Source organism: Scomber scombrus, chromosome 15 (genome assembly GCF_963691925.1).
Source record: "Scomber scombrus chromosome 15, fScoSco1.1, whole genome shotgun sequence".
NCBI lineage: Eukaryota > Metazoa > Chordata > Actinopteri > Scombriformes > Scombridae > Scomber > Scomber scombrus.
The window spans coordinates 18,843,717-18,862,399 of NC_084984.1; the positions used below are offsets into that span (position 1 = coordinate 18,843,717).

General features: G+C 40.0%; 2 protein-coding genes across 4 annotated transcripts in view; one reads left to right on the forward strand and one right to left on the reverse strand.

Moving 5' to 3' along the window:
- The window catches only part of LOC133994936 (leucine-rich repeat transmembrane neuronal protein 4-like), a 933,350-nt gene that overhangs the window by 418,468 nt on the left and 496,199 nt on the right, over positions 1–18,683 (forward strand). The gene's annotated exons all lie outside the window — the stretch shown is intronic.
- The window catches only part of rxraa (retinoid X receptor, alpha a), a 110,518-nt gene that overhangs the window by 23,122 nt on the left and 68,713 nt on the right, over positions 1–18,683 (reverse strand). For all 3 annotated transcript variants that reach the window (XM_062435272.1, XM_062435271.1, XM_062435270.1), the window contains 2 exons: positions 3,926–4,076; positions 827–1,006 (listed from right to left, as the gene is read on the reverse strand). In XM_062435272.1, the coding sequence (XP_062291256.1) occupies positions 827–1,006; positions 3,926–4,076 (331 nt within the window). The remainder of the gene's footprint in view (positions 1–826; positions 1,007–3,925; positions 4,077–18,683) is intronic.

The window sequence follows — 18,683 nt, forward strand, 5'->3', positions numbered from 1 at the left end:
ATTGTTATGTTTTTATTTCTGCAGTTTACATCACTCAACTCCCTCAGGACTGCCAGTTCTCATAAGCCCACACTCTGTTTCCACATCTAGCAATGCTGAGTTCCCGGGGCTGCCACAGTACAATTATTTCCCCCAAAGTAATGCTTAGAGCAGAACATTTTTAAATACAGTAAAGCCTATGGCTGCAATGCACAGCATGATGCAGTAGAGCAGAATCTGAGTTGTAAGTGCCTCTGTAAAATTTGATAGAGGGGATGGGAAGGAAGTTGCTTTGCTGAAATGAAGCGAATAAAAAAAGGGACAGTTTATCCCTGTCCAGTTTATATCAAACATAATTAAATTTGGTGCTTCTGAAAAGGCAGAGTGGTGGGTTTGCAACCAAAAGGAAGAATCGTATTTTGCAATAATTGCCAAACTCATCATCTTGCAGGTTACTGTATCTGGCACGAACCCCGTTAAATGAATGAACATGTCATCACAGTGAATATACTGGCATCTGCTCAGATTATCATGTTCAACAGCAGATTGAGAACACATCCTCTATAAAATGGTCAGCAGGCAAGGCAAGGGAATGAGATGATCTGATGTGAATGTCATGAGTCTGAATTATACCCACTCATAAAACAGTCTTAGTAAATGTCATGCATGTATTCTGTGTGTTTCTGGTCACAAAAAACAACAAAAACATTCATCTTATGTACTTCTGACTGCACTACATTTCCAAAAATAGAGCCAGTATCTGTGTTTTCATGTGTGTCTATGAGGATTAATACAGATTTGAAGGAATGGGTAAGAGGGACTTTATCCTCAACGGTATGTGCTGTACCTTCTCTCTTCATGCCCATGGCTAAACACTTCTGGTAGCGGCAGTACTGGCAGCGGTTCCTCTGACGCTTATCGATGACGCAGTCCTTGTTGTCGCGACAGGTGTAGCTCAGGTCTTTGCGTACTGTCCTTTTGAAGAAACCTTTGCAGCCCTCACAGCTGTATACCCCATAGTGTTTACCTGAGGAGAAAGAATGGATGGTCTGTCTAGTATACAAGGATATATTTTCTTTCTGTCTAATTGACATATTATGAATCTGGTACACTCATCTTTTTCAAGGGAATAAAAGGGGAAAAAACATGTGTCTGACCTTGTATAAAAAAACCCCCACACAAACAGAATACAGGAACCAGCCTCTAAAAGCTTTGAAGAGCAATTATAATGAAAGACCTATTAAAGTCAACAGTGTGCGTTTTGGGGGTAACGCTGAGTTGGCTGGAAAAGAAAAGAGGAGCCTTTCTCAAAGTAGGCTGCAGGGGGGCCCCATGGATTTGCATTAACGTACTGTTCCCACATCATGTTGTGGTACAGGACATATCGTCTCCTCCATCGTTCCCAACAATTCTTCTTTGTTATTTATGACAGATGAAGCCCATTTATATTCTCCAGGGTTGCGCAAACTGTTTCTTTGTTAGTTCTTTGCTGGTCGGACCACCGGAGAAGATAAATAAATCCTCCCAGCACAGTTAAATGAAGCATAACTTGCTATTAAACATTGTTTTGATTTCCCCCCTTGGGTCCATGTAGCACTGATGACGCAGGATGACACTAAAACTGTCCAATGACTCAGAAGACCATATAAGACATCCATGCAAAGTTTCTACCCTATCAGAAAACATCTTTAAACTCTGCCCCTCTCTAACCCTGTCAGATGCAGAGAAATGTGTCCATGTCTTTATCTCCTCAAGTACTGCAATGCACTCATTTCAGGAATCTCTGGCAGGAGCATCAAGAAGCTTCAGTACATTCAGAACTTTGCTGGTAGGATCCCGATGAGAGTGCGATAACACAAGCAGAGGAGCATCTTGCTCATCCGTGCCTCCAGTACTAAACTTTGCACAAGGGAAGGAGCCTTCTACGCAGCACAGACTCTGGTCTCTTGAAAAAAGGCCTAAAAACCTTTCTATCCAGGAAGGCTTTTTTCACTACTGTAGTGTATTCTATGTTATTAATAATGTACAACGAATGAAAAGTGTGGTACAAATTAAATGCATTTTTATTATATTCATTTGAAAAATATTTAAACACAGGTTTATTTGTTGGCTGTATGAAAAACAGAAAAACTCGACTGCAAAAAGGACTGCTGTGTGAGTCATGGTAACAGATAGCCATCGGTTAAATGTTCTTATGTTTAAAGTGGTTAAGCTAGCTCTTGACCAAATGATAGACCATGATTAGAGAACTCTGCAGTAGGCGTGTGCTGTGTGAAAAGCCCAAAAAATGTCCAAGGATGAACACTGATAATGGTATTTTCTGTTTTGCTTTTTTTAAACCACCGTAAAGCAATGTGAGGAAGTTTGAATTTAGGCTATCGCTAATCTGTGTTGAATTAAAATGAATTAATTGAAACTGAAAATGGGGACATTCACAAAGTTTCAAGTCTGGTACAAGACATTTTGAATCTTAAACAGCATGAAAACTGGCAGGATAACATTTGCGTCAAAAATAACACTAGCAATATATGTAATCCATGCACAGCCACATCATCAATACAGCATTTTTTGCACTTTTCGGTTAAACATTGAGCAGATTAATATTTTGCTGAGTTCTGATGTTTCTATCTCTCATAAGACTTATTTGTGTTTGAAGATGTCCTCAAATTTTAACTTATCATGCTTCAAAAATGTCCCAAAAAGTTTAAAATGTCCTCATCTTCATTCCTTATACTCTTTGTCATAGTAATATTGACATACGATAATTCCATGTATCAAGACAAACCCTTAAATACTGCCCTGTCTGACTGAAGCTTTCTGAGACAGGTTCTTCTCAAAATGTGCCTGTGTTTGCCTCTAGTCTCTGGGCGGAAAAAAGCCAAACCCTCACCAAGTTGACGCTAGCATTGCCATGCTTCATGGTTTTGATGCTCTCAGATGAGTGATGGGTTGTGCCTGGTTTCCTTCAGACACAGCACTTCTTTATTTCAGCTGAAGTTGAATTGAGTTTTGGTTTCATCAGACCATACAATATTTTGCCTCATGATTTCTTTCATGTGCCTTTATAGCCACTGCCCTCTTGCGTATTTTCTCAGCAGTGGCTTCTTGTTGGCCACCCTGCCACTTAGCCCAGATTTGTGAAGAATTCCACTGACTGTAGTCCTTCCAGGAACATCTCCTGTTGCAAAAAGCTGCAGTGTGGAATTCTTCCAGAGCGGTCTGTGGGGCTGTTCTCTGACCTAAGTTCATCTTTGGATCTTCTTTGGAGGTTTCACAGTGTGGTTAGAGCACCAGCTTTAGCAAGATGATGGGTAGCCCCACTTTCTTTTCATTTGGTAATGATGGAGTCTTGTGTAATCACAACTGCTGAGAAATTATATTTATACCCTTCCCCAGATGAATGGCTCCCCACAATTATAAATAATTTTCCCTGGTTTGGGTTTGACTTTTAAATAGTCGCTTCCAATGAATTCAGCTTCAGTCATATTACCATTTTCATTTCAATCTATGCATGAGAATTTGTTGAGAAAAACCTACTTTGGTGATGGGTAATTTAGTAAAGATGAGCCACAAATAATACTGAACTGTAACACTACAGACTGGCAGCAGGAAAGCAGATTGATATCTTTCTGAAGCACTGTAAAACATTTAACTAACATGTTTGCTTAATTGCTACTATCCCCATAACTGACAGTTAACTGCATGTAAAACAGTGAAGGTGGAGGTGGAAAAAATATTAGAAACATTTCACTTATATACTCATAAATATTGTATTATAAAATGAGCAAAAACTGATTAAATGATGGAATTACTGCAATTCATGCCGGTATACCTGGTAAACTGGACTATAACCCAACATACTTCAATCCAACCAACCAAAAACCGATTACTGTGCTTGCAGTACATATGGTCAGACAGATGTTCATCACACTCTGATGTCACTCACCTGAGGAGCGGTCACCACAGATGGCGCAGATGTGTTTAGTGAGCGACAGGGCCGTGCCTGAGGGTTGGGCAGGCACCTTCATCACGCCGTTGAGGCCCAGCGGGGGCTTGATGTCCTCTGTACTGCTGACCGAGTTCATCGGAGAGTTCAGCTGGAACATCAACACACACAAACACACATGTGGACAGGTCACACAAAGCGCATTACACAAGTCAGTCACATAGCGGTATAGTTTGATGTTGACATTAACTAACTAGGACCAGGTCTGCTAAGGACAGAGATGGATTGGTTACACATACAAACAGGGAGATTCAATCTGACTGCAGTTGTGTCATGAAGGCCTGTCACAATAACTTTTAAAATATATTATCCCAGAAATTATTGCGAAAAACGATTTGGGAGAATTTTTGGTTTATAGAAATTTTGATTTGAGTTAGGAAGTTCATAAGTATTTTCCTTTTGTCTTAAAAGAGACAACAAAAACAAAGATACAACCACCAAATTAGTATCGTTGGGTTGTACATTTTATGTCTCGACATGCTCTTCTGCATCAGTACGTGGTATAATAAAGCCACGATTCCTCATTCCAACTGGTAAAGCAAACTGTTATTGAAAGTAAGATTGTGTCTAGCAGTATAAGAAGTATATCTGATCTGGCTTCTGATGAAACATTAAAATCTTATCAAGAACTCAATTTACAGTTTAATCTAAGAGATTGATCAAACGTCTGAGGATAACTGCTAACGCAATGTATGGCAACTGTGGAAACCTCAGGCTTATCTGGCAGAAGGATTTGAGTTTGAACATTGATAATGACTCTTGGGCAAAGATCATTTCCAGTGCAGGCTGGTTTACAAGAGAAGCTTGGGGGAAAATTTGCACAGTATAAGATTATTCCTCATTATTTTACACCTGTCCGTCTTCACAGGACGAGTTTACGAGAAAATAATTAGTGCTGGAAATGTACAAGGCAAGAAGGCACTTTTATTCATGCAGTGTGGGCCTGTCCTCTGGTTCTTCTATTCCGGAGAGGTATAATTAAAACAATCCAGGAGTGGTAAGGTATATATGTGCCTGAGTCAACACAATTTTGCCTTTTGGTGGACAGGTTGTGTTTACCTAAGATTTCCAAGCCAATTTTTACTCTAGCCATAACAGGCTTTATCTCTTCTGCAAAGGTTATCTTTCGTAACTGGAAATGCCAAGTTAATGGGGAATCATATTTGCTGGTCTGGAAACTGTTTTTGTCTTACGGACACTGTACTTTTGAGGAATATATTTCACATTTTGGGTATATTTTAATGTGAATATTTCTTTTTTAGTGAATTATTGTATAAAGAGAATAAGCAGGCTCTGTTCTTTTGTTCTATTTGTACCACAAGGACTTTTCTTTAGCTTTCAAGATTGATGGATGATGCTGATGGATTTTTGAATAATCACATTATGGATGCTGCAGAGATGATGATGTGCTTTTGTTTATTCTGTATTTTGTACTTGTTCATTTGTATTAATGTTCTTTAAAAAGATACCTATAAAAACCTACATAACAAAAAACTAAACGTAAAATAATGTGGCATTCTCATTACTGTTTACAACTTTTTCCAAGTTAGTGGGAATGCATAGTCTTTTAAAATCAACATGAAACAACTGAGTGTAATGGTGTTTTCCTGTCACAGCTTTCTAAATGGCATTAAAACAAGCGGTACATTGCCTGTTTCATGTAACTTAACCGTCCATGTACTGAGTTTTTAACCTTAGCAGTGGCTAGACCACACACACAATAAGTTAAGTTGTTTATTCTGGCATCATGTTGACTAAAATGTTGGTGACATTCTCATGTAAACAAGCATGCATGTAAACACAGTGGGCAACATCGAGGTCAGCAAAAACAATTGAGGTCATGTCCGTATATCGTACGATATGTTCATAACGTAATTATTTTGACAGGCCTAGTGTCACGCAGTATGTCTTGAACAATTTGATGAATGCAGAAAGTGAAAAAAGATATTATGACTTGTGATACTCAATACAGATGGTCAGCCGCCCTGGCAGCAGCTCTTTTTGCCCTCTTTCATTGCTCCCTCTGTCTCTCTCCTCCCTCCTGTTCCCCTCTGTTTTAGATCTAAATCTGGCGCAGCAGGATCCTGCACCACTCCACCCCAGGAACTCTTTTATTCATGCTCTCAACAAGCCCCGCTGGCTCCCAAATGTTCGGCGCTAGCATAACTCCAATGCAAAATTTAACAGTACAGCAGAATAAAGAGACAGCATTTGTTTTAGCAGCAGTGCAACTGAAGCCTTAAGTCTTCGCTTCAAATGCTGCCTCCCTCCCACCCTGCTTTGATCAAATTCATTTGAAAATGACCCATCTTTGCCATCTTTTCCTTAAAGAGGAGAGCAAGTGGAGACTAATTATTATAACTAGCTACATGCTGTTTCCAGAAGAGATAAATGTTAAGGGGCAGGATATAAATTATGATAAAGCTCTAAATGTATTGAATGTATCAGAAGCTACTGTGGCTCACCTTTTAACACATTCTCATGAAAAATTCTGGAAAGTAAAAAAGCACCGATCTGACTGACTAACGTGACATTACGCTGGGGGAAGAATAGGTAGATCCCTGCACAGACACACACATAGCAGACGGGTGAGAGACAGAACAAAGTTGGCAGAGGAGCCACATGGGCTCATATAGCCAGACGTGTTTTCATTAAGTTACCACACATGAGACATGTCTGATAGCACAAACACTTCTTGGCTCTAAATTTAGCTGGTACTGCAGCAGGAAGACGCTGTGTCTGTCTGCAGGGACGGGTCTAGACAGAAGAACATTTTCTTATAATGACGAGACAAACATGATAGTCTGTGAGTATATTTTGTCCAGTGTTTCCGCTGTAATTGTACAGGCCTGACGGGCCAACGAGAAACCCAGCCAAGCCAAAAGAATAATCCACCCCCCTTTTTTTAAAATAATATGTGAAATATTCATTCATTCAGAAATAAACAGTGTTTGGGAGCTTCTGGGCAGCATTTTTTTTCGGAAATGGTTTAGTTTGTAATTGTAGCATCCATCGTCTAATTTTATTTTCCTTTTTTTTTTATTTTAATGGATGAACGTGGATACTGATACATGAAAATGAACTAAATGAGCTTTCTTTCTTCTTTTATTTTTTCAAACAAAAAACATCAGTGGGGGAATTCGGCAAGTCATGTAATCGGTGTAATGTTTCAATATTTAGTGTGAAAGAATATGAGGAAAATTAAAGAACTAGTCCCCTCACCCCTCAAAAAAAGCTTAAAATCCAAGCTGCAGCTAAAACAAACATATCCCGACTTTTATTTATTAGATATGGGCCAAGCTCTGACAAACCTGGGTCCTACACTTCCCACAATGCAACCCAATAGCATCTTTCTTTAGAATTTCCCTGCCTGGTAGAACTGACAAAGCTCCTCAAGAGTGACGGAAAACATGAAACATGAACTGTTCTCATAGGCCCTGTACTGTCATTTAAATTAACTCTGACATGTAAAACTGGGATTCCCCTTTATCTACGCCAAGTCTCTTAACACAAGACGGATATATTTTGAACACATCTCTTTATTTCACTCTTCCACATTTCTATTTCCTCAACTTTGTGCACGTAATACACATCGTCAGCTCTTGATGCAACAGTGACTGATGTCTGTGCGCAAACAAACAAGAGGAAAACAAACGCAGCACTTCAGGAAAACGTATCAGAGCACTAAAACATGTGCAGGTAAAATGTATGAGCTCCCTGAATCTACCAAGAGAAACCAGTATTGAAACTCAAAATTGGTTATGATGCCATGAGAACGAAAGGGCTGACTGGACACACACCAACGCACACAACAACAATTACACTGTACACATACATACATATGCAAGTTCTCCACAAAAGCTTGCACAACTACAGACATGCCCACATCTTGCTGCTGTGGCTCCTGACATCCCATTTCACTTTTTGAGACACTTTAATGTTTGAATCCTCTTAAACATCTTCAAAGTCAGACAAATGTCAGCTGTGTCATATACATTTAGATTGAAGCATCATGCTTACATTGAGGGGAAATGCTCCAAACACTGGTGCTTTACCATCACATCAAATAGTAACTTCTACATGTCTTCTGCATCATTTTATATACTTTATTTTTTATTCATTTTAGCAAGACATATGTGCTGTCATTGGAACTTGACTTGGGAACATGACTAGATTTGAAAAAAATGAAGATCTTGTGGGTTTTGACTATTTGGCTGTGTTTAAATGATGAATCCGCTGGTGGGTTTAGTGGGTTCAAAAGGTTAAAGCCCTCCACCACATGAAAACGTTCAATTCACACTCAGACACCCACCCCGGGCCTGCTCTTCACACCTTATTTACACAAATACACAGTGAACATAACGTCATGCACAATTCTGCAGATCTTCCCTTGTGATATCATTCACATTTTTTACTATCAATATCACAGGAAATACACATTTTGCAGAATATCAATGCTGTGGTCACACTGCATGTGTCATGTGCACAGTAACAATGAGTGTTATGTGCACTATTTCAATGAATGGTAGACACATAAACACAAGATGAGTTTTTACTGTAAACTTTATGTGTTGCCAAAGTGCCTCTTTTGCTGAAAAAGCTCTCCTTGCAGGAAATAAGAGAGTGTCTCTAACACACAAAGCTGCATCATTTGTTTGGAACCAGCTTTGGCAGCATGTGCACACTGACTCACACACAAAGCACACACACACACACACACACACACACACACACACACACACACAACCATTCACGCAACATGAGGTCTTACCTCAGTTAAACGCCTGAGCCTAGTCTTTTCCCCCTGCAGCGCAGCACTAACAGAGCTGTCTCCTCGGCTGCGATCGTCTCTATCAAACCCTCTGTCTGCCAGATAGAAAAGACTCTTCTACTCACAATCTATTTTCAGTAAACCTGCAACTCAATCTCAGGAACATTGCACCCCGCAGTGGGGTGGGCTGGCCGGTGGGCTTTCTTTCTCTTCTGCTCATGGCGATGGAGGCAAGGCGGGGGGATTAAAGTGGCTCAGGACTATCTCTGGAAATAGAACACATGCTTCCACCCCTACAACACATACAAGTGACCCATCGCGGGTAGATATGCCAGCTGTGTGTACAGCAGTGGGAAACCCCTCCACAATCATTTCCTTACATACTGTCTGCGTATAGCTGCTTTTTAAAAAAAAATTGTTTTTAAGTTTCTTGATTGGATGGCTTGACTTCAAACTTTTTACACACTGAGGGAGCGAAACAAACAAGGGACATTTAACATCAAGGATTGGAAATGTAGGACATAAGATTCCCTGCAGTACAATGTACAACACAAGTGACTGAAATGCTCCAGCTGAATAACACAAGCGCGCGCGCACACACACACACACACACACACACACACACACACACACACACACACACACACACACACACACACACACACACACACACACACACACACACACACACACACACACACACACACACACACAGAGTTTCATGTGCTGCAGGTGTTATGTAACATGTTGTGGAGGACATTCGATTGGTACATCCAGTACATTGGGGGTCTCTGTCTGCTTGTGGGTGTCACATTCTGCACAGAACTGATATATGTGATATGTCCTGTGCCAACTGCTGATTTCAGCAGGCTACTGGAATATAAACGTGCAGAAGGTGATGAATTTAATAGTGGCTGGGTTGATGAATGGCTGCATTTTTAATCTACTGTTAAGGGAGATGTTTTATTCTTTTTTGTATATTCTTGTAAAAAGTAGCAGATCCCTGCATACTCTCATTACAACATGTATTATAGGAGTGGCATTATGGCTAGAATAAACAGCATGCTTATAGTATGTATGGTATTAGTATAATGCTGCAACTAATGGTTATTTAACCTACAGATTCATCTGTTGAATAAACAGCAGAAAATGTTGCTGACACCAGCAAATGTTTGACAATGATTCAATTATAAAATGTTGCTCTTTAATTTTCTAATCCATCAGCTTACTACAGAGTCTTTTCAATGCTACATTATATAGTATTATACCTGCAGGCTACAACAACCACTTAAAAAGGGGGCAAATCACAGTCAAATACATTAATAAACAGAAACTAATCATCAAATCTCATAATAAATAGAACACAATAGAAAATTGAGATAAAGGGCTAATGATCAGCAATCTTATGCAGTAGTAAGAATACATTAAGGGATAAGATATTTCATGGAGAGACAAATAAAACTATTGTTAATCAGCTTTTTTAGGTGTTTTATTGAATTCCATTTTAAAAGACAGAATCTTGGCAGCAGAGCAAGTCCTATAAACTATTAGTATGCAATGACAACACACGCAGCGGTGGAAAAAAAGAAAGAGAGAAAGAAAGGAGTCATCCCTCGAGTGAACAGAGGAGAAAAGGAAAGACGGGCAGAGACAGTGGAGGCCTCTGCTTAAGACGGGCTTAGTTCGATTCAGAGAGTCAGAGCACAGACTTTGCTCGTAAAGACACTTCAAAAGGAGACATCAAATCCTAGTGCACCGCACGGCAAAAAGCCCTCATGTGGAACTCCAGTAGCTGTTTCCAGTTCAAGGGCACCTTTTTTAAACTCAGAGAAAAAAAAAAGTTATCTCTACAGTATTCTTTCAAAACACCCTTTAAGAATTCCTTAATAAGGATTTCTATTATGCAGCAGCGCAACATGGCCAGGAATAGGATGTTCTACTTAACAATCCGCTGCTATAGATCCCATTTACTAAAAGTGAAGTGCGCTTTGCCTGGGAACGATTAATTAGCGCAACTTTCAATTATGTGAGCTTCCAAGGTATGAAACTGAAAATGTCTAAAGCTAGAATGGGAAGAGCAGGAAAGTGTGAGCAGAGGATACGAATCTGCCGTTGACAGGAGACGACACCTAACCAGCCGCCCCCTTCAGAGGTAAGGTCATTGATTGGGTCATGATGTAACCTCATGATAACCCCTCCCTGCGTCACCTTTCAACTCTGACACCTCACTTCCTTCTAAAAGCAAACTTATCTCAGCAGTCCTGAAAAGAATGAGAGGAATGAGCACAAACTTTCCTTCTTTCCTCTGCGGTTTGTGCGAGTCTTATCTGGATATGTATCAGCAGAGATTGGGGAGGTGGGCCGGGGGGGGGGGGGGGGGGGGGTTGGGTTTCATACAGGAGGTTGTGTTAATGGGTCCGCTCTTCTGTGGCCTTCTGGGTAAATTCACAACAAGACACCCTTTGGAATCAATTACAAGCCTATTATAAATTTGAAAGGCACCTGTTTGGACAACACGTAGCTCACAAATGAGCGCAAAAATCGAGCGACATGTGTGTGCGGGCCCACGCATGCTACACAGAGTCGTGCAGGCCAGTTGTGAGGAGATGGCGGGTCGGTCCCGTCGTATGACTGTACGTTTAAAGTCTCACTCAGATAAGGAGACAGGTCCAACCATAAAAGATCATCCATAAATCACTAACAAAATGAACAGTTTTGCTGCCCCAAATTTGATTTTTATTGAGATTTAAAAAAAAAAATGGTATCATTATTTCATTTTGTCTCCTCCAGAAGCATTGAGAAAGATTTAACAACATTAACGTGACTCATGGTGATGCTGATTTCTTTGGTCACCATTGAAAAATAACCTCAAGGGAGACGATATATTCTTAATGAAGTCAAATTAATCTCCGAAATGTTTTCAGGAATTAGTCATTGTCTGGATTTGAAAAGACGTGTGCAGGCAAGTCACAATCTTTAGATGTTATTTTCACAACACATATGTCACTCGTGCACACTCACAGCATGTGGTTTCAAGGGCATTAATGAAAAAACACAAAGATGAATGAAGGGCACTGTTCGCGTACATAAGCTCACTACTTGGCTACCAAAAAGAGTCAAATGTATGCATTACTATGGCTTATGAATGACCTGAAAGAGAATACATTAATTATTTATTAGAATTAAGTCCTCAGTGACAACTAATCCATCCTGAATATGACTTCTTGTGAAATAGCACCGCCGATACTGACGCTCGGCTCTAATATAAAACTGTCTCTGCTCACTCCCGGTGGGTAGAATTTAGTAGAAGAAGACATTATTGTAGACAGCTTGGAGGTTTCCAGTGCTCAACCCATGCTGTGCCACACCAGATAAAATGAATCACTGCAGGCACTGCTGGCGTTTGTGCATATGTGTGTGTGTGTGTGTTTTGACAGAAACTTTTGTTGAAGTGAAAAAAAAGAAGAAAAAAAAAAGATATCAAGACGATCAGTGGCATGAGAGAGGCAGCGGAGCCTTACTGCAGTGACTTTCAGCTGTTGTCTCACCTCAGCACGAGTGTTTTTGGCATCCGAGGGAGTGTGTGCGCACGTAGGGTTGGGTCTGCAGCACACTTGTGTATTTTTAATTTTTGCGTCTGTTGTGTGTGTGCCTGTATGCTAGAGCCTGTGTTTTCTGTTACGGTTGTCAGCATGCATGTGTAGAACTGCGTGCTTTAGTTTTGACTCTGTGTACGTGTGGATGAGCATGACTGTTTTCATGGGAAACAGTGCTTCTTCTGTGAGCTTTTCCTGCCCACCACTGACAGAGCGGCTCATACAACCCTCAAGTCACTCTCTTCTCACACCAGTCTTCTCCAGCTTTTCTGTCTTTTTTTATAAATCTCCTCCTCACTACATACAGTACATTCTTCATAGCGTGTTTGAGTTGAAACAGCCTGCTCCCCCTTTCATCTGCTCTTTTCTGAAGCAAATCAGACCTTTTCAAATAACACATTCGAGCTATTCTCTTCATTATTGATTAATCTGATGTTTCTTTTGTTCTCTCTTGAAAATTCTTCTGTGTTATCCATCCACTACCTCCATCTACAGCTACCATCTTGCTCGCACAATGGTGAGACCTTGTCATGTATTGAGGACAAGGTTTCACCATTGTGCTCCCAACTTAGGAGCACAATACCATCAGACTTGCCAGTTCTATCAATTGTTCTGTGTTTATCGATTTGATTACGTGTTTGGTCCACAGAATCGTAGAAGACAGTGAAAAAATATCCATCCAAGTTTCCCAGAGCTTAAAGTGACATTTTAAATATCTCAATCTGTCAGAACAACAGTCCAAAACCCAAATATATTCTGTTTACAATCATACAAAATGGATACAAACAAATAATAGAAATGGTTTTCTTCTTTACAGGCTTTCTGAAATGGCCAACCTTAGCCAAATACCTCTTTTTAAAGCACAACCAGGTGTTTAGCTTTGTGGTGTACCACACACCTAACCATGTGGTTCTTTAATAAGTTAAACAAACATTGTTCAACCCATGTTTGCCATATTCATGACTCTAGGAAATCATGCTTTGTTTATTTTTTTTTTTTGCTGCAGAACAATGTCCATAAGGCCATTTAAGCACAGTGTTATGAAAGAATAAGAATATGACTTAGTGTAGTGACCACTTTCCTAATACTACACCTAATATTTTGTTCACTCCACTAAAATACAGTAGGAGGGCAAATTATTGTAACACTGCACAATATAAAAAGCAGCTAAAGACATACTTGTTTAGACGGGCCTTTGGGGAATTCCATGCATCACTGTTGGGTTTTCTTCTTGTATTGTATTGCTCATTATGTCCTTGTTTTAATCTTTATATATATTTTAACAAGCGACTGTGTTGGTCACTACATCTTCTGCTTTTTCCTGTAAAGCACTCTGTGACTCATGTCTGTGAAAAGCACTATATAATACATTTTATATATATATATATTTACAATGCACTCCAGTACACCACCATCACCCACTACGACCTCAATAATAAACAAAGTAGAATTATCACCTTTCTGACAATGTCAACAAAACCTGAAAATGTATGAGCTTCATAAAAGTGGAATTTATGGCAAAGCTGTTTTACTGGATTACATTAGATTGCACAGGTGTGCCTAATAAAGTGCTCGGTGAGTGTAATGACTAATGAGCGAGTTATTTTAGTTACTTAACTGATAACTGATCTGTGCACAGAGCAGGGTTGTAAAAAAAAAAAAATTAAAAAAAATAGTGTCATTATACATCACAGAAATTCCTACAGTGTACATGTCTGTCCACAGTCAGTGTTGAGTTGCTGTAAGATCACACCACTGCATGCAATTAAAGCCCTACGTGGATTATTTGAAGCTTTAAAATAAATGTGTGGCCCCGAGGTATTTCAACCGCAACGCCTCGTCTGCATTAGGAGGCTGGTCTCTGAAACTTAAAGCTAATGTTACCATTTCTATCCCTTATAGCTGCCACCTTCTGAATGGCACGTCTCCTGTGTGGCCCCACACACACACACACACAAGCCCCTGAGCGATATCACGCGACACTGTGTCAGATTTTAAATTATAGCCTACGGTGTGTTTGAACAACTGAAGGCGAGTCCTAAATAAATCTCGTAGAAAGAAAAAAAAAAAAACAACAACAACAAAAACATTTATTGCATGTGCTATGACAGCTGCTTGGAAAACTCTTCTCAATTTTCATTTCTATCAACATGCAACACCACTTTGTTGCTCAGACTTTCTGTGTGTTTTTATGCACTGATTCTGATCTTCACACCGTCATTTTTTCAGTGTGTTAGAATCAAAACAACACTCAGAAAATAAGGAGAACTTTCCCCTTTTAACAACTGGAGTTAAATACTGAGTTTGCATTCACAGCAAACAGCAGCAAGTACAAATATAGGATATCTTCTTATTGAAATTTTACAATATAGTAGAACAGTGTAATGTATCAGTAGAAAAAAAAAAGTTGAACAGTGTACTAAACTTCTAGTAAAAGCACAACTGGATTATTAGTTAGACTTCCTTGAACAAGCCGTACTAAAAAGAGGGGGGAGGGAAAAAAAGTAAAACTGCTTCTAATTGCTACCTGGAAACAGCTTTGGCTAAAAAAAATCTTTTCCCCCATCCATTTGGGGGTTGATTGACGTTAGAGAGCCTTAACTGTTCTCAAGGGACCCTATACACAGACCCTTTGTCCAGCCATTAGAGCCATACAACCATGATGTCATGCAGAGTGACTACAGCGAGGTCCATCAAAGAACAGAGCAGTGGAATGGACCTTTATTGCTCTCACACAGGAAGGGGCTGGGGTCCTCTCTCTCTCTCTCTCTCTCTCTCTCTCTCTCTCTCTCTCTCTCTCTCGCTCTCTCTCTCTACTATGTTGTGTTTCAGTCTCCTAGTGACCCTCGCCTAAACACGACGTACCCAAAACTGGACCTGACATCACCGCTGCTGTTCATTTATTACTTATTAAGCCTGTGTTCCATTTCTTGTAAAACATTTACACCTTTTTCATATTAGCGTTTCTTCTGCGTCGGACTCCAGAAACACTCAAGCTTTATATGTATTTTTTAAGGCGGACTTAGAGTCACTAGAGGCCTGTTGTTGGTTTAGGATTCTCAAAAAATATTTGAGTGGGAGAGCGTGGAAGCCAGAGGGGTATGGACTGAGCCACAAAATGGAAAATGGGAAGCGCCAGCGATCCGATGATAAAGAACCGATTTTTTTGGCAAAAAAAACAAAAAAAACAACTGCCAGACAACTCTTGCCATTGTCACTGGAAGTGTAAAACGTGTTCCACCCCTGTCTCATAATCCCTTCCAGCTGCATGTGGAGTTGCGGTGTCTGTGATCGAGGGATGGTCTGTATTGTCAGTGAGTTTAAGCCCACAGACACAACCACTATTATAGCTCTTTTCCTAATGGACATGGTTGTGGCCTGGCACTGCCCCATGACCAGATACCCGGGGAGATGTCTCTCCTCTCATCCGTCTCCAGAAAAAAAGAAAAAAAAGACAGGCAAAAGGGCAAAAAGCAGACACAAAGTATATGTTATGTTGATGGCGTGTGTGTCAGAACAATACAGACGCCTTCAGAATATGCAAAGCAGATAAGCAGGATGCTCTGAAAAGGCTTGACAAACTAAATGTTGAGAAAAAAGCAGCACAGCCACACTATGTCAGTGTGTGTGGATGTTAAGAACAGAGCTGAAGGGGGAAGTACTGTTTCTGGAGATGTAAGAATTGGCTGATGATAAAGGACCGTCTCTTTCTTTACATGTGGTTTTGGCTTTCGGAGGATGCGCGATTCCAGCAAGAATGGGAGTTTTGTCCATCCTCTACCCCTTGCTTTCATCATGTTGTCATTTACGTCTTTGATGTAGGGGATGGTTAAAGCGCATTGTTTTTGGTTTTCACCGATTTTTATTGAAAATTACAGTTGTTTTTTTTCAAACCAAAGTGGTTTAAACTGACTTTCACCTGGACCTCATGCTTCCACGAACCTGAAAGCTGCTGATGGGGACAGCTTAGGGGAAAACTTCCAGTAAAAAGGACAAAAAAATGTGGTGGAAATGAAAATAAGCTGTTGTTTTTACACCAGTAAGACAGACAGTAAGAAGAAAAAACTACTGTGATAAATCTCATCTTTGATTTTATTCATAAAGCCAGTGATGAAGCAATTGAAGTTACACAGTTCATTAAGATATACTGTATGTGAACATAAGAGAATTAGGAAGACTGCGACTTATTGTATTGTGTGTGTGTGTGTGTGACCATGCTTTTGTGTGTGCAGTTACCATAGGCGGGGGTCTTCTAATGTGCTCTGGGGTGGTTAAGTATGGAAGAGGCTGAGCTGTGACCCCGTTCCAGTCAACTGCTCAAGAAAACAGCAAGTCAGCCGAGTGTTAAGAGCAAGTGGCACATGCCGTCTGACTCAGATCACATCCCATCAGAAGAGCCACGCCTCACAACCACAGGGCCCTGCCACCATCTTTAACCTCTGAGCCACGCTCTCACATCAAACCGCCGCCGTTCGCCGAGCAACAGTCAGCAGCTTCTACAGTGTCAGTTATGCAAACGTTCACGGATAACGGCTCAAATCCTCGAAACATGAGTATCTGTCAGATTTAGGGCTGGGCACCATTTTTGAAATGTTTCAACTCCGGTGCCCACGAGACACTTCAGTTTTGGTTGAGTAGGCAAAATAAGACTTTTTAATACCTTACTTGGTGGAATTAAAACTGTGCTTTTTTTCTGTGATGTAATAAAATCAGCCCAATGCCTCAAGTGTCTCACAAGACACAGCAGAAGAGTGCTAAAATATATAATATAATAATAATAAAAATATATAATTAAAATGAGGAAATATTTGCATACAGACGAGAAGAGCAAGTGAACAATATCAAGATTCTGATCGAGCATTAAATGCAGACTTTCCGTACTTTACAGTTTGCTATAGTTCAGAATTTAGTCGTTAAAGAAAAAGTACTGAGGTTCAAGGTCAATATGGAGCCAAACTGTTTTTTTTTACCTTGTCCTGATTTTGAAGGGTGATGAATCCATGCTGTAAATTTGCATTTTCCACTAAATGGCATTTGGAAACAGGTGGGAAGATCAAAAAAGAAAAACCCTTAATGGAATTTATTTTTTGCTTTTTTGTATAAAACCACGTTGATCTAAAAAGGATGAATACTGAAATGTAAGTATCATATCATAAATATCATTGTTTTTTTTAATGTCCACTTCTAATTAAGATCCATAGACTGCCATTAGTCACATCAATGCGTCTACATTGTGCAACTTAAAGTCTATCATCTGAACAGAACATGTGTGAACACAAAACAATGCTGGCAATGGTCATTCTTTATTCTGTTTGAGCAAATTTAAAATAACACAGCATTGTTAAAGATTGGAAACCAGTCATGACCCTTAATCCAAGTTAGATATATCCTGTAATTACTGTATACACACTACTATAACTGTCACTGCCAACAGAAATGCAAAAATAGCTGTTAAAACTGGCAGGAGTGGGTGAGATGCAGTCAGGATAAAAACATGACTCACCGACAGCACATACTTTTCATAACACCCATGATGCATACATAATTACATGCTCAAAACACAACTTTTTTTTTTAAATCACTCAAACTGCAGTCATAGTTTCGATCAAACAAAACAGACCGAGCTGAATCAATCATAACGTTTGTTCCTAAACATCCAACCTGCATACAAAGCGCGCTGCTCCGGAACAGATGAAAGTGTTGGACTTTAAAATGTGTTGAAGAATCAGGAAGGAGGGATAGAGGGAGGGAGGGAGGGAGGAAGGGGCTTTCTAGCAATGAAAGATTCTGGCCGCTTTCTGAAAGTGCCCCTAATCCACTCTTAACTCCATTACATATGGGACACTTTCGTTTAGAAGGCACCGATAAGCTCAACAATAGCAAGGAGAGCCCATCCCAAATAGCATCACGTTGCAGACGCACTTTACCACAATTATTAGCAAACACAAAAAAAGGCAGCAACTGCATTTTGAGGGGGGAAACAATTTCAATTTTAGATATGGCTCCAGACGGAAACTGGGCCACTGCAGGCTTTGATGTCTTAATTGTGTGTGTGTGTGTGTGTGTGTGTGTGTGTATGTGTATGTGTGTGTGTGTTTTTTTTTAATACCAAAGAAACCAAGGCTTATTGATGGAACAAAAAACGATGGAGACAGAGAGGGAGAGAGAGAGAGAGAGAGAGAGAGAGAGAGAGAGAGAGAGAGAGAGAGGAAATGGAGATGATGTGAAAGAGACAAGGACTAAAAAACAAGAAAGGGGGAGAAAAAAAAGATGAAAGAGGACAGCCAGAGAGAATAAAAATGAAGGGTGGGAGAAGAAAGGGAGATATGGC